This window comes from Callithrix jacchus, chromosome 1 (genome assembly GCF_049354715.1).
Source record: "Callithrix jacchus isolate 240 chromosome 1, calJac240_pri, whole genome shotgun sequence".
Lineage (NCBI taxonomy): Eukaryota > Metazoa > Chordata > Mammalia > Primates > Cebidae > Callithrix > Callithrix jacchus.
In genome coordinates, this window is record NC_133502.1 from 95,536,885 (window position 1) to 95,554,412 (window position 17,528).

General features: G+C 38.6%; 1 protein-coding gene across 1 annotated transcript in view; it reads right to left on the reverse strand.

Annotated features, from left to right (window-relative positions):
* The window catches only part of ENTREP1 (endosomal transmembrane epsin interactor 1), a 63,864-nt gene that overhangs the window by 26,172 nt on the left and 20,164 nt on the right, over positions 1-17,528 (reverse strand). The window contains exon 3 of the mRNA XM_035302890.3: positions 2,312-2,422. Within this exon, the coding sequence (XP_035158781.1) occupies positions 2,312-2,422 (111 nt within the window). The remainder of the gene's footprint in view (positions 1-2,311; positions 2,423-17,528) is intronic.

Genomic DNA, 17,528 nt, shown 5'->3' on the forward strand with positions numbered 1-17,528 from the left:
TAAATAAATAAATAAATAAAAAGCAGGAGTTGCAATTCTCATAGCGGATAAAATAGATTTTAAAGCAACAAAGATATAGTGGTAAAAGGATCAATACAACAACAAGAGCTAACGATCCTAACACCCAGATACATAGAGACTTAGATTCAATGAGACAAAAAATTAATAAGGATATCAAGGACTCGAACTCAGATCCGGAAGAAGTAAATTTAATAAATATTTATAGAGCTCTCCACTTCTAAGACATAAAATATACATTCTTGTCAATACCACATCACACCTACTCAAGGTTTAAATGAAACATTGATTGGCCATTATTAATACCCTTTTTTTTTTTTTTTTTTTCAGAATAAAGCAATATTTCCGTTCACCCTCCCTCTCTCTCTTCCTCTTTCTTTCTCTCCTTTACTCATTTTTATTTCCTTCCTTCTCTCAAAAAAAGAAATCAACTTGTAAACCTCTAGATCCAGGTCGGCAATGTCTCTCTCATTGCTTGAATTCCTTCCTTCCCTTCCCTCCCTCCCTCCCTCCCTCCCTTCCCCCCCTTCCTCCCTTCCTTCCTTCCTTCATCCCTTCTTTCCTCTCTCCCTTCCTCCTTCCCTCCCTTTCTGCCTTCCTTCCTTCCTCCTTCCCTCCCTAAAACAAAATCATAATAATAATAACATGATCCTGTTGATCACGTGCATTTTTGTGCATAAAGAGATGCTTAACACACAGTCAAATTGTTACCCTGGGATGGGGAAATTCAAACGATATTTAAGTTCTGCCTAATACTTTCATGGCTTGCCCAAAATTTAATAATTATATCATCAGAAATAATCACAGAGTTGGTTTTGTGATAGGAAAAAAAATTATTAAAAACAGACAGTGCAAACCATATTCTGATATAGAGAATATATAAAGAACTTCTACAATTCAATAACAAAAAAAAAACCTCAATTTTAAAATGGGCAAAAGACTTGTAGAGACATTCCTTTAAAGAAGATATACAAATAGCCAGCAGGTATATGAAAAGATGTCAGCAACACTAATCATAAGTAAAATGCAAATCAAAACCAAATAAGGTATCACCTCATACTTGTTAGCATGGCCACTTAAAAAAAAAAGCAGAAAATAACAAGTGTCAGCGAAGATGTGGAGAAATTGGAACCCGCATGCACTGTTGGTGGAAATATTAAACGGTGCAGTTTCCTCAAAAAATTTGAAATAGAATTACCAAATGATCACTTGTAGTTATATGTCCAAAAGAATTAAAACTAGGGATCTCAAAGACATATTTGCATGCCCATGTTCATTGCAATGTTATTCAAAATAACCAAGAGGTGGAACCAACCTAAATATCCATCACAGGTGAATGGATAAACGATATCATGTACATACAATGGAACTGTACAGTCTTAAAAAGGAAAAGAATTCTAACACATACTACAACAAGATAAACCTTGAGGAGATGATGCTAAGTGAAATAAGCCAGTCACAAAAAGACAAATAGTGTTTTATCCTACTAGTATGAGGTACCTAGGGTAGTCAAATTAATGAAAGAGAATGTGAAATGGTGGTTGCCAGGGGTTGGAGGATGGGGAGCTGTTGTTGTTTAATATGCACAGACTTTTGGTCTTGCAAATGAAAAGAGTTCTAGATACTGGGTGTACAACAATGTAATATACTTACCTCTACTGAACTGCAGACTTAAAAATAACTAAGATGAGAAATTTCATGCTATGAAATTTTACCACAATAATTTTTTTTTATCACAATATTTTTTTTTCCTTTTAAGTTTAGAGATGGTACAGGTCCACAACCTCTTGCTCACAATGCTAAAATCCAAAAAGTTCTGAAAACCAGAAGTCATGATACAGCCTGCTGTCCGTGACTCCACTATGGTATGTGCAAAATATTTCATCTTCTAAAATTGGAAAACTCTAAATGCTGACACACACCTGGCCTCCAAAGGTTTCAGATAAAGGACTGTTGACCTTTATTCTGGCAATATCCATTTTTTTCTCTTTAGATGAAAACATTCAGAGGCTGATTGGCTGTGGATACCTGATCCATCCATTCACTAAGTAATGATGCATTATATCACTACGGTTCTGGGATTTTGCTGGCTGGTCCCTGCTTTGGAAAAAGTAATTGACAACGGGTGAAATAATCAGCAGGCAGGTCTTTGTTTTGTTTTCCCACTTCCTGTTACCCATTTCAGGTTTCATTTCAGGACAGTTGCCTGATGTTGAATGTTGCAGGTCTTGCCAGGAACACCTGACAAGCTGGGGTCTGCCTAGATGCATAGTGATGTTTTAGGAGTGCTTACCAGATCACACCTGGGCACACTGGACACAAACTGGGCCCCTTGGCAGCCTAGGATAAATCCAGCTAGATTTAAGAGGACACAAACCACAGAGAGCAGCACAAAGAGGTTTACCTGAAATGGCAAGAGAATGGACAGTTAGTAAAAGATAACAGTTACATTCAGATATAGTTTTATCTGATTTTTAAAACCTCACATTCTCTTCCAAGAGGAAATTTTTGAAAATTTTTGAAAAATCAAACTTTTTTCACATTTTAGAGTTGTTAAAATTGTCTGAGGAATGCCATTGACTCTTAAGTCTTCTCAGTAATTCTTACTCCCTTATCTTTCTTCCACACATTACACTAAGCCCTGGCTATTTCCTCCTTAAGCCACTCTTATTTTTTTCTTTCAGTTTTGTGGGATCGGCAGTAAATAAACAAATGGAGAACTCCAGAATATAAGCGAAACCTCGGGACATGAAGGAGCTCAGAGCCTTTACTATCCAGAAATCACAGTATGCAAATGAACATAAAGATGTGTCCTTTTTCTCAGTTTTGAACACTTTAGGTACTAAACAATGCATGCACAAAGATTTCCCATGTGCTTTTCTCTAAAGTTAATTATTACACATATTACTTCAAATAATTTTAAAATTGATAGCAGTCAACTGAGAAGCCAGTATTTACTGAGTACAAATTAAAGATTATGCAGGCTTTTCAGCTTGAGAGCCATGATTGTTAAGGAAATCAAATCTTATTGCAAATATAAAAACAAATATAAAAGATTAGAGGCAGTAATTATCAGTGTCAGAACCAAGCGTCAATTCAGGTAGCTGATATGTCAGAGGTGGCTGGTAAATTAGTTCACATATGAACTCCAAGGAAGAAACCTTGTTCTTTAACTATTGTTATTCCAACTCAAGCTGGAAAGCATTTCCCCAGACCCATTTGATGAGTCAGCGTTTAATATCGCATGATGCCACTTCACCTAGGGGGAATTCCTTCTTCTCTCCAAGAGAAGTTTGGCTTCTTTCCTTTTATTGTTAATTTGGATGCAGTCTGTCATCAGATCTTGGGGAAAACACTAATGGAAGCTGCTGTTTCCTCAGTGTCTATTTGACTTGACTTGAGCAGCATTTTATAGAATATGGCCCTTCTTTTATTGTGTCATTTATGACTATGCCACAGCTTCTTGGAAAAGGAGAATACGTAATTGGCAAAGGACAGAGCTTGATCTTTCCACATATGCTTCTATTACATACTAGCCGTTGCTACTCAAAGAAATCTAATATATCTGGAATCTTTATATCCAATAACACAATCACTATTACTGTGGAAAAGAGTTTTCCTTAGGAAATTTTCTTCTAAGACAATATAAAATGCCTTGAAAAGAAAGTGTGTCAATAAAAATTAACATCATCAACTATAAAATGGGTGAGGGTCCATTACTTCTAACACTGAACCTCCAGTCTCTTCACTAAAATCTTAAAGCCAGCCCACTGAAGGACACAGGAAAATCAATAGGAGGCAAGCCACAGACTGGTTGAAAATATTTTCATGCATATATTGAACAAACAACTTGTGTCCAGAATATACAAATAACTCCTTAAATCAATAATAAAGAGATAAGCAACCCAATTAAAATTGGGTTAAAATACTTAAATAGACATTTCACACAGACACATAAAAAAATAAGAATAGCCAGTGAGCACATGAAAAAGTGTTCATCATAATTAGTTGTCACAAATGCAAAGTAAAAACCACAATGAGATACCACTTCACACCAACTAGAATAGTTAAAATGTAAAAGACTGTGGCCAGGCACAGTGGCTCACACCTGTAATCCCAGCACTTTGGGAGGCCAAGGTGGGTGGATCACCAGTTCAGGAGTTCAACCTGGCCAACATGGTGAAATCCTGTCTGTACTAAAAATACAAAAACTTAGCCGGGCATGGTGGCAGATGCCTGTAATCCCAGCTACTTGGGAGGCTGAGGCAGGAGAATCTCTTGAACCCAGGAGGCGGAGGTTGCAATGAGCCAAGACTGTGCCACTGCACTCCAGCCCGGGCAACAGAGTGAGACTCCATCTCAAAAAAAGTTTGACAAAACCATGTGTTGGTGAGGATGAGGAACACTTGGACTCTCAAACACTGCTTGTGCAAGTATAAGATGGCACAACCACTTTAGAAAATTGTTTGTCAGTTTCTTAAAAATTAAATATAAATCTCCCATGAAGAATTGCAAATAATTTATGAAGCCGCTGCCAAATTCTACAAAACTTACAAAGAAGAAGTAACACCAACTCTCCTCAAACTATTTAAAAATTTGAAGGAGAGGGAATTCTCCCTAACACATTTACAAGGCTAGCATTATCTTAATACCAACACCAGACAAGGACACAACAAAAAAGAAAATATCCAATGTCCCTGATGAACATAGACACAAAAATCCTCAATAAAATGCTGGCAAACTGAATCAAACAGCACATCAAAAAGTTATATATCATGATCAAGTGGAATTTATCCCACTCATGCAAGGACAGTTCAACATACCCAAATCAATAAATGTGACATATCACATCATGAGAATGAAGGACAAAAAGCACATGTTCATCAATTTTAATATCCCTTCAATGGACTAGGCATAGAAGAAACATACCTCAACATAATGAAGACCATATATGAAAAACCCACAGCTAATACCACACTGAATGAGAAAAAGCTGAAAGCCTTTCCTCTAAGAACTGGAACAAGACAAGGATGCCCACTTTTACTACTTCTATTCAAAATAGTACTAGAAGTCCTACCCAGAACAATCAGGAAAGAGAAGGAAATAAAAGGCAGCCAAATTAGTAAAGAGGAAGTCAAATTTTCCCTATTTGCAAATGGCACAATCTTATAGCTAGAAAAATCTAAAGACTCCCCCAAAAGACTCTTAAATATGATAAATAAATTCAATATAGTTTAAGGATACAAAATCAACATTCAAAAAATCAGTAGCATTTATATATACCAATTAAAAATGAGCTAAAAAAGAAATCAAGAAGGCATTCCCATTTACAATAGCTACAAACATATATATACACATACATAAACATATAACATATATATATGTTTGTAGCTATATACAACACCTAGGAATAAAGTTAACCAAGCAGGTAAAAGACATCTAGAAAGAAAATTTAAAACACTAATGAAAGATATGGAAGAAAACAAATAAAAATACAGCCCATGTGTATGGATTGGAAAAATTAATATTAACAAAATGAGCATACTCCCCAGAGCAATCTAAAGATTCATTGCAATCCCTATCAAAATACCAACAACATTTTTCACAAAAATAGAAAAATAAATCCTAAAATTCACATGGAACCAAAAAAGAGCCCAAGGAGCCAAAGCAATCCTAAGAAAAGCTGGAGGCATCACATTAATTGACTTCAAAATATACTACAAGGCTATAGTAACCAAAAGATCATGTACTGCTATAAAAACAAATATATAGACTAGATGTGATGGCTCACACCTGTAATCCCAGCAGCTTAAGATGCCCAAGCCTTGCAACATAGAAAAACCCTGTCTCAAAAAAAAAAAAAAAAAGTTTGATTAGCCAGGTATAGTGGTGTGCACCTGTAGGCCCAGCTACTTGGGAGGCTGAAGTGGGAGTATTGCCTGAACCTGGGAAATCAAGGCTATGGTAAGCTATTTTCATGCCACTGCACTTCGGCCTGGGTAACAAGGCAACACCCTGTCTCAAAATAAAATAAAATTTAAATTAATAAAAACAGACATGTAGACTAATGGAACAGAATAGAGAACCCAGAAATAAATCCAAATATTTACAGCCAACTGACTTTTAACAAAGGCACCAAGAACATACATTGGAGAAATGACACTCTTTTCAATAAGCAATGCTAGGAAAACTGAATAACCATATTCAGAAGAAAAAACTAGATCCCTATTTCTCAACCTATACAAAAATCAACTCGAAATAGATTAAATACTTAAACATAAGACCTGAAACTAGGAAAATGCTAGAAGAAAACATAGGGAAAACACTCTAGAACACTGGTATAGGCAAAGATTTTATGGCTAAGACCTCAAAAGTACAGGCAACAAAAACAAAAATAGACAAATGAGACTATATTAAACTAAAAAGCTCCTGTCCAGCAAAGGAAACAATCAGAGTCAACAGAAAACCTGTAGAATGAGAGAAAATACAAACCATTCATCTGACAAGGGACTAATATCCAGAATATGTAAGAAACTCAAACAATTCAAGGGCAAAAAAACCCAAATGATTCCATTAAAAAATGGGCAAAGAATGTGGACAGACATTTCTCAAAAGAAGACATACAAATGGTTAACAGGTTTATGAAAAAGTGCTCAACATAACTAATCATCAGGGAACTACAAATCAAAACCACAATGAGAGACCATCTTAACCTAGTTAGAAGGGCTATTATCAAAAAGACAAAAAATAACAGATGTTGGTGAGGATATGGAGAAAAAAGAACTCTTACACATTGCTGGTGGGCATGTAAATTAGTACAGCCATATGAAATACAGTATGGAGATTCCCCCAAAAATAAAAATAGAGTTACCATGTGATCCAGTAATCCCACTACTGGATATTTATGGAAGGGAAAAGAAATCAGTATATCAAAGGGATTCCTGCACCATTATGTTTATTGCAATACTATTCACAATATCTAAGCTATGGAAGCAACCTAAGTGTCCATCAACAGATGAATGAATAAAGAATATATGGCATATATACACATTGAAATGTTTAATTGGCCATAAAAAAATAATAAAATCCTGTCATTTGCAGCAATCTAAATGGAACTGGAGGAAATAAGCCAGGCACAGAAAGACAAATATTACATGTTCTCATTCACATGTGGGAGCTTAAACAGTTAATCTCATGGAGATAGAGAGTAGAATTACAGTTACCAGAGGCTGAGGTGGGGGTGTGGGGGTGTGGGGGATAGGATCAAGGAAGAGAGGTTGGCTAATTGGCACAAAAATACAATTAGATAGAAGGAGTAAGTTCTAATGTTTAAAAGCAGAGCAGGGTGACTATAGTTAACAACAATATATTGTATATTTCAAAATAGCTAGAAGTCATGTCCCCAATACATAGAAATGATAAACACTCAAGGTGATGGATATCCTAAATATCCTGATTTGATCATTATATGATATTATTTTGTTGCTATGCATTAGCAAAATAGCACATTTACCCCATATGTCCACATATTATGTATCATTTTTTAAAAACTGTATTGAGTGAAATTAGCCAGATGCTGTATGACTTCACTTACTTAAAGTTTAGGAATAGACAAAATCATCTATAGTGATAGAAATTAGAAGCGTGATTGCCTATTTGGGTTGAGGGCAGGGAGGGACGAGATTAACTAGAAACACATGAAAAAAATGTTCTGGGGCTATAAAAATATTCTACCTCTAGTTTTGGGTGGTGGTTACATGCATTATTCCAATTGTCAAAACATAGCTAACTGAACACTTACATCTGGGACAGCACTGTATATAAATCATACTTACTTTATTTTTAAAAAGGAAATCCTAAATCTAGCAGTCAAAGCAGGATGGTGAGATCATACAATGAATGTGGCTACTTCTAAAATGTCTGATTGACAAACAAGCTGAGAAAATGCTCCAGGGAGTCACTGCCTGGTAGGCTTCATTTCCCTCCTATGCTGGAGAGGCTGCCAATTACAAGTCAAGGTCAAATCATTAGAATGCCACTCCTGCAAACCTCAGAATGAAGACCTGGGGCTTCATCTGAACACATAGACTGTGTACAAAATCACCATGCACTGTTCTCCAACTTGATTCCTGCATACAACTTTATTATTATGTTATTAAAACTCTGGTCAAACTTAGCCAAGTGGTCACCTGAATTACTCTAGCACAGACAACTGTGGCATATATCAGACACAGCTCTTTCAGAAGTTGGATCATGTTCCAGGCTACAAAATATTGGAGTCATAAAGAACTCAGGGTTTACAGGGACCTTCAGAATGGACCCATCTAGGTTTAACCTAGTTATAATGAGATTACTTCCAAGACCCAAATTTACATCCTAAGCTTCATCCAAGGGCATCCCCCTTGAACTGAAGACAATAAAATATCAGCTGCGAAAGAACATTATAGTCACAACAACCACTCAGCAACATCTGGGAAGGAGAAGAATTTCTTGTAAGAAATTACTCTTGCCTAAAAACAAAACAAAACAAAAAATCATTGCAGGTGATTGCTATGCATGGAGTTTCTCTTGAAACTCAAATCTGAATCTGAAATCTGGAGACCTGGCTCAAATTCAGGCTTTCCCACTTGTTTGCTGTGATATCTTAGGCTAATTCTGTGAGACTTTTTCATCCATTAAGTGGATCGATCTTCCCACCTACCTCACGAGATTATTATTGTGAGAGTCACATAAAATGATTTATATGAAAGTCCTTCGTAAACTGCAAAATACAATGCACCAGTTTTATTATTGAGGGGTATTTCCTCTTTGCAGGGGCACCTAGTTATTACAAAGTGAGTTTCACAAAACACATTTCACTAGGTTTGGTCCCAAATTTTCATTCTTTTGCCTGTGACATCTGAATTTATGGCAGCTGGAAAGGACACTCAAACTGTAAGATAAATCTGCAGTTATATTATTTCCAAATGTTGTCCAAAAAGAATGATGTCTGCAGCCTACTTTAGGAACTCACTCTACACAGGACCACTACGTGTGGGACATCTCCTGTTTGCCCTGCCACAGCCTCTCTTCACACTTACTCTCCCTTTACTCTACCCATGGGAAAGGCTAATTTATGCAGACTGGCTCAGTGGAGCTACTCTGCCCTCTGGTCTCCAGTGAGTCTCAACCAATAGGGACCCCTAGCAGAAAGACCACAGGGAGGGAAGAAAGTGAGGCTGGGGGAGTTATTCCCCTAGTTCCTTCCCTGCAGCCTCAGACTGGCTGTCTCTCTCAAAGGAAAGCCACACAGGCTCTCAGGGGTCCTCTGTACATAACTCTGACTCCCAGATTCTTACCACCACCCCCACTCTTCCCTGCAGGCTTAGAAAAGGTTAACAGCTTGACGCTTCCCATATCCAGCACATACCTTTGTGAGTTGTCCCTTTATTAACCACTTGTCAATTATAATTGTATTGTGCCACCTGTTTCCTGCTGGGAGCTTGACTGATACAAATTCTCTATAAAATTTTTTCTTATATTAATATTTGACCTAATTTTTTCCTGCTTGTTAAGCCTCATTCCTATTGTTCTCATTTCAAATTAATCATCACTTGCCCAGTGAAGTGAACACTATGGGTTACTGCTCCTGAATTCTACTGAAGCCAATGCATCATTGGGGTTTACTCTCAAGAAACAGAAAAACACAAAGTTGACAGAGAACTGCCTTTCCAAAACTTGTATTTTAGACTGTGGGAGATAGAGCCAAAAAGTAGAGGGCTTGCCCCACATCTCCCTGTGGTCTTTAAGAGTAAGATGCAAAATCCAACCATTCAAGGATATACTGCAAAATCCAAGATCCAAAGAGCTAGTGCTCTCATGGGGACTGCCAACATGAGTGTATTGGTCAGGGTTCTCTAGAGGAGCAGAACTAATAGGAGATATATATATATATATAAAGGGGAGTTTATTAAGTAGTATTAACTCACACAATCACAAGGTCCCACAATAGGCCATCTGCTAGCTGAGGAGCAAGGAAGTCAATCTGAGCCCCAAAGCTGAAGAACTTGGAGTCCAATGTTCAAGGGCAGGAAGCATCCAGCACAGGAGAAAGATGTAGGCTGGGAGGTTAGGCCAGTCTAGCCTTTTCACACTTTTCTGCCTGCTTTCTATTTGTTGGCTGCTCATTAGATGGTGCCCACCCAGATTAAAGGTGGATCTGCCTTCCCCAGTCCACTGACTCAAATGTTAATCTCCTTTGGCAACACCCTCACAGACGCACCCAGGATCAACACACTGCATCCTTCAACCCAATCAAGTTGACACTCAGTATTAACCGTCACTATGAGTTAAGTCTTCTATGCTTTTCTTATTTTTTGCAATTAATTTGAATCATGACTATTTTACGATACTTACACCAGGTGCCTTTATGCAAAACGAATTATATTTTCCAATTCACTATTTTGAATTCACCTCAGCTCTGATCTCTGGCAATTGTGCCCCCAGTCCATTCCAAGTCTCAATTAACTGACCCAATGAAAGAATGTTTGGAGAACCTGGGGCTATTAAGAAGCAACATCACCTTCAATTTGCCTATCCCTCCCTGCTAACATTTCTTCATAATCTCTGTCACATATCATCATTAAATAATTACGGCTATCACAGCTTGGTATTGTTGAATGGTTTTTTGATACAAAATTTCACTCTTTCAATAGGCTGACCTTTCCGTACCGCCTAAGGGCTTTTACTTTGCTCCTTACTTCCCCACTGCTCCAATCTCAAGATGCGACTAAAACTCACTGTGCAGGTTTAAATAAATAAATAATTCCAGTACCTGTGGGAAGGCAGAATAGTTTAAAAGTGAATAGGTTTTAAGTGGTGAATTCTGCATAAGCATGTAGCTCTACTAGTTTCTGAAAAGTCACTAAAATGACGGGAAAAGAAAATATTTTTAAAGCAGAAATCCTTAAGGACAGAGAGAACATGAGAACAGCAACAAAACTTTGGAACGTAGAAAGTTGGTGGACAAGTATGCACTGACTCAGTGCTCCTGAGAAAACTGCATACCATGACAGCAATGAAGAAAACCAAAACTCAAAATGATTTACTCTTCAGTCTCCCCAGATGTTCAGAAACAGTGGCACGAGATACTCTTTGAAGGAAAGTGACCCTCAAGATAGAACTGATCAAGAGTCTATTAAAGAAACAATTAGAAAATGATACAACCACAATGGAAAATGACCAGCAGTTTCTAACAAAGTTAAATCTATACCTCTCTACGACCTTTGCACATGTCTATCTCCATAACTCAACTCAACTCAGGCATCACTCCCACTGCTACATTAACATGTTCTCATTAGGAATGTGACCCAGACCAGGACACGGTCACAAGAGGAATAGTCAGTGTATCATGTGATATATGAGATTTATTGTTCCAATAAAGTGAACTGTTCAGGAACCTGATCAGCTATGCCCCTTGGGAATATGGTGGCCAAAATAAATTTGGATTTGAAGATAAGAAAGGTGGCAGAAAGTTCATTGTCAACAAAGTCACATATCTATGGTTCCTGAGACTCCACTTTCCTGACGTCATTCCCTCTTTACCCTTTCTTCTGCCTCTCTAATCTTCTTTCTTTCCCTACTTCTGGCCGCTATTTTGCTGCTCTTAGCTTCTCAAAGTTCAGCAGCTTAAAGAGTCAGATCTTCTCACTCCCCAACCACAAAGACCACTGCTCCTAAGAAGAATCTGCAAACCAGAGTCAGCAGTCTCCAAAAATGGCCAACAGCAAGTCCTTCCCTCTCTCTAATCATAGGCCGATCCTCACATCAAGAGGTGAGGTCCAATACATACCATGGAATCTCATTCAGCCATGAAAAGTAATGAAGTTCTAACACATGCTCCGACAGCGTGGATAAACCTTGAGAACATTTTGCTAAGTGAAATAAGCCAGACACAAAAGGACAAATATTGTGTAATTCTACTTATTTATAGGAAATACCTAAAATAGGCAAAGTCATAGAGACAGAAAGTAGAATAGTGCTTGCAACGGAGTTGTGGGGAGAAGGAAATGGTGCATTGCTATTTAATGGGTATAGTTTCTACTTGGAATGATGAAAAAGTTCTGGAGATGGACAGTGGTGATGACTGCACAACACGGTGAATGTGCCCAAAAATGTACACTTTAAAATACCACTGAATTTTACACTTAAAAATGTTTAAAATGGTAAGCTTTATGTTACGTTATGTATGTTTTACCACAATAAAAAATTGAACAACAACAAAAAAAACAAGTAGGCCTCCTGGAACAATAGTCACTTGAGACACTCCAGCTCAGAAACCAGCCACCATGTTACATGGGGAGGTCACAGGTCCACACTCCAGTCACCAGCCCTAGCTGAGCTCCCAGACAACAGCCAGTATCACCCACCAGTCATGTGAAAGGGCCATCAGTGAGGTCCAGGGCAGTCAAACCTCCAGATGATTCCCAACCCAGCTGCCATCTAACTGCAATCACATGAGAAACGCCAAACAGGAATCCTGTCAATCCACAAAACCGTAAGAGACAATGATAAGTCATAGTTTAAAACCATTAGGTTTTAGAGTGGTTTGTTACACAGTCAGTCATGGATAATTGGAGTGCCTGACCCTTTCTCTCCCCTCTTCAACTCCTGACTGAGCAGTGGAATGAAAGCCTGACTATATGACTCTTTGTAGACAGGGATATTGCCTGTTTTGAGATACTGTATGCCCCAGTGATCAGATCACTATAATCTGTTAAGTCAGGTATTTTTCTCCATGTGACATGTGAAATATTCTAACACCAGAAAAGAACCAACAAAGCTTGAGTGTCTACTTCTATATATGTGTCTAATAAAATGCCTGACACAAAGCAGGTGCTCAAAAAATGTTTATTGAGTAACTGAACAAATGACTTAAGGTGTTTCCCAAATAACTTTCCATTGATTACTTTTCTAGGAGGGCTTAATAGATAGTCTGTGGAGAAAGAGGTGTGAAGTGAGATGAATTTGAGAAATCTTAAGTTAAAGTTAAACAATTAGCATTTCCAAGAACCACTAAAATTTTACAGTAAACTAAATTATAATTAAATGCCATAAGTGAACATTGATAACGTCCTGGATTTTTCTTAAAGTGAGGCTACATGGGAGTATTTACACTGTAATAATTCATCACAGTATATGGCATTCCCTGAATTTATTTATATGAGCAAGGACCCCCTTTTCCAAGGATATCAATCTAATATCTCAAAGGACAGAACGGTTTCATGGATATGGTGTGGGATCCATGGTATAAAGACTCCTGCTTAATTGTTATTTATTGACATTTTTTTAACATAAAAGATTCAAGTTACCCAAGTGATCTAAGGAAGTGTCATCACTGACTGCCAATATCACAGAAAGAGAGACACCTGGACAACGTATGCTTCCTGTTGGAAATACACACCACCACCGGTCAAGTGTTCTGACCCCAGAACCGAGCCTGAATCAGATCAAGCCTCTAGATTTAACTACCAGTTACCAGAAGTAAAGGGGACAGATAAACATGTTGAACAGCACCATGGGGATGCACAGTAACTGAATGAAACAAAGGACTCAGTTTCTTTAACAAATAAGTTGCAATGGGCCAGGCACAGTGGCTCATGCCTGTAATCCCAGCACTTTGGGAGGCCAAGGCAGGTGGATTACCTGAGGTCAGCAGTTCAAGACCAGCCTGGCCAACATGGTGAAACCCCGTCTCTACTAAAAATACAAAAATTAGCTGGGTGTGGTGCTGGGCACCTGCAATCCCTGCTACTTGGGAAACTGAGGCAGGAGAATCACCTGAATCCAGAAAGCAGTGAGCCAAGATGGTGCCACTGCACTCCAGTCTAGGTGACACAGCAAGACTTCATTTAAAAAAAAAAAAAAACTTGCAATGGGGAAAACAAGAGGAAGAGGGACTTACTAATTAAAAGAAACTTAAGAGATATATCAGCTAAATGCAAAGTGGGTCAAATTAAAACATACCAATTATAACAAATAAATATGTGAGACAATGCCTAGATACTTGATGGGCCTGACAAAGTATGTATCTGTTATAAATATATACTAAAATATTTAAGGATTAAATGTTGTGAAGGCTGAAATTTATTTCAAAACAATACAATGGCAAAAGAGAAGGGAAATAGGGGTCCAGATGAGACAAGTGTGGCCATGTGTTGACTGTTGTAGCTGGGCAATGGGTATGTGGGGGGGGGGTTGTATTTCTCTCAATTTTTGGATTTATTTGAAATTTTTCATGTCAAAGAAGAAAAAGAAGTAAGTGGCTGGGCACAGTGGCTCATGCCTATCATCCCAGCACTTTGACAGGCTGAGGTGGGTGGATCACTTGAGGCCAGGAGTTCAAGACCAGTCTAGCCAAGATGGTGAAACCCCATCTCAACTAAAAACACAAAAAATTAGCCGGGCATGGTGGTGTATATCTGTAGTCCAGCTACACAGGAGGCTAAGGCATGAGAATCACGTGAACCTGGGAGGCGGAGGTTGCAGTGAGCCAAGAATGTGCCACTGCACTCCAGCCTGGGCAACAGAATGAGACTCTGTCTAAAAAAAAATAAAGAAAGAAAAGAAAAAGAACAACAATAACTATAAGCCAAATGGAGTCATCTCTTCACTAAATTAATTCCTACAAAAATAAAGAAAGGAGGAAGAAGAGTATTCTAGAACACAAGACTAAAGAGACAGAATAATTAAATGTCATAAGTGAACCCTGATAGCATTCTGGATTTTTTGTACCTTATACATACAGAAATGTGGACAAATCATACTTCAGTTACAAAGATTTTGATTAAGAAAAGTTATTTAAAGATTTTGAACCAAGTGGGGAAATTTAAACATAATAGGCTGAATATTAGGTGACATTGGGAAATTTATTAGGAAAATAATTAGGAAATTTTCTTACATATGATCATGTTACTATAGTGATGCAGAAGAACATTTTATCTTTAGAAGATGCTTCCTATAGTATATAGGGTGAATCACCATGAAATCTGCAATTTTGAATAGCTCAATATAGACTATCTATTTACATAGAGACATAGCAAATGTGGCAAAATGTTAATGGCTTTGGAATTCAAGTGAAGGGCATATGAGAGTTTATTGTGCTATTTGCTCAACTTTTCTGTTGAGAAATTTCATAATAAAACATTGAAAAACTATCAAAGAGACTTTCAAACATGCAAAAGTAACAGAGAGGACAAACATTTGTCCACCAGCGAGTACTAGTGAACTTCATTCTGAGAAAGTGAAATAATCTGCCTTGGAGCACAGGGGTCTTGGTGTCTTGTCATCTTCTCTTTTATTTTCACTTTTATTCTTCTTAGAGGCAGGGTCTCATTCTGTCACCCAGACTGGACTGTAGTGGTGTGATCACGGCTCACTGCAGCCTCAGTCTCCTGGGCCCATGTGATCCTCCTGCCTCAGCCTCCTAAGTAGCCTGAACTACAGGCATGTGTCACTATGTCCAGATAATTTTTCAAGTTTTTGTAGAGATGGGGGTCAAGCTCTTTTGCCCAGGCTGGTTTCAAAGTCCTGGCCCCAAGTGATCCTCCCACCCCAACCTTCCAAAGTGCTGGGATTACAAGCATGAGCCACAGCACCCAGCCTTCTCTTCTTCTTTTTAGCATATTGGGGGTCATCGGCTTGTTTCTCTAAAGCATGCACTAAAATGATGCCTATTAATTTGCCTAGACAGCTAGCTCTCCTATCCATACAAGCCTCCTGTGGAACCAGGTAGTAGTAAGAACACAGACTCTAGAGACAGACCTGCTGGAACTGCAGCCCAGCTCTGCTACTTCTAACTATGTGACCTTGAGCAAATTACCTAACCTCTCTGTGCCTTGGTTTCCTCAGAATGAGGACACTAATAACACCTCATGTGATTAGTCAATTAGTACCTACATCTCAGTTATGTGTTATTATTATTGCAAACATTATTATAATATTATATTATTATAAATATTACTAATCTGGAAATCAGGAGTGACTTCTAATGGGTATAAGATTTTTTTGGAGGGTGATGAAAATATTCCACAATTGATAGTAGTAGTTTACATAGATCTAGGAATACGCTAAAAATCCATTGAATTGTATACTTTAAACGTGTGAATTTTTTGGTATGTCAACTATATCTCAATAAAGAAAAAAGCAGCAGGCCAGGTGGGGTGGCTCATGCCTGTAATCCCAGCACTCTGGGAGGCCAAGGTGGGCAGATCACTTGAGCTGAGGAGTTTGAGACCAGCCTGAGCAATATGGTGAGACCCTGTCTCTACAAATAAATAAATAAAAACAGCTGGACGTGGTGGCCCATGCCTGTAGTCCCAGCTACTTGGTCCTGAGGTGGGAGGATCACTTAACCCCAGGAGGTTGAGGCCGCAGTGAGTGCCTGCACCACGGCACTCCAGCCTGGGTGACAGTGAGATCCTTCCCTAATAAAAAAGGAAAGACAGAAAGAAGCAGCAGCTAGATGATCTCTGAGATTAGGTGCCTTTTTGTCAACATAAAGAAAGAAAGAATGAGAAGAATCATTTAGAACCTCCAAGAAAAATATAAAGACATACATCAAAATCTGGGTCCAAAACTGAAGCAAACTGGAATGTGGCATGATACCAGGCACATACTAGAGAATAAGAAAAAATAATGCATTTGGCTTGGCAAAGGAAACAGTCTTCCTTTAAATAACATGGAATTACATTTCCTTCTCTTCAGTATCAGTCATTCTTCCTGGTGTTGCAGTAAATAATGTAGCTCATCCCTTGAACAAGCAAGACTTACGGAGGTCAACAGAAAAACACTTTTCTTGCTGCAATGTTATTCAAGGCCGCTCTGCAGGGCGTCTTATTCCTGACTGTTTAAGATGAAATTTGAGTCCAGGACCATGACTTCTCTGATCAATACCAGGTACAAAAAAGTCCTCCAGTCACTTCAAGTCCCACAACATTGTGATAATTAAATGTCCATGCCTGTGTCCCAGTCAAAACTTGGAACTCCATCTGAATGTAAACTTCTCTCTCTGGCATCAGGCTTGTTACTCCAGGCAGCGAGCAAGCCTGCCCTGGGAAGGCAAGGGAATGGCCTCAATCTGCTCTATTTCCCTTTTATTCTTGTGGGTCTACTTCTCCCCCTACAACACAGTTGGGTCATTTTAGATAGAAGGGAGTGTGGGGAAGGCCAGAGCCATGTTGGTAGACAACGTACAGAGCAGGGAGAGTTCACCTGCCTGTTAGGTTGGGACTTGGCAAGAGTTTACAGGGGACTCTCTCTGGAACGGGGCTTCCATTGGCTCCTCAGAGATACCTACTGCTGAGCTTCCAGCTCCCTTAACCTGAGCAAACAGGAGTCCAAGCCCAGCCTCCTTCTGCTGTGGTCTGCTCACTCCCTATGGCCTCTCTTGGGCAGGATGTGAGCTCACCCCACGCCTGCTGTTTCCTGGGAGGCCCATCTGGTCAGCTAGAAGTATACGCATGTTGGTCTTG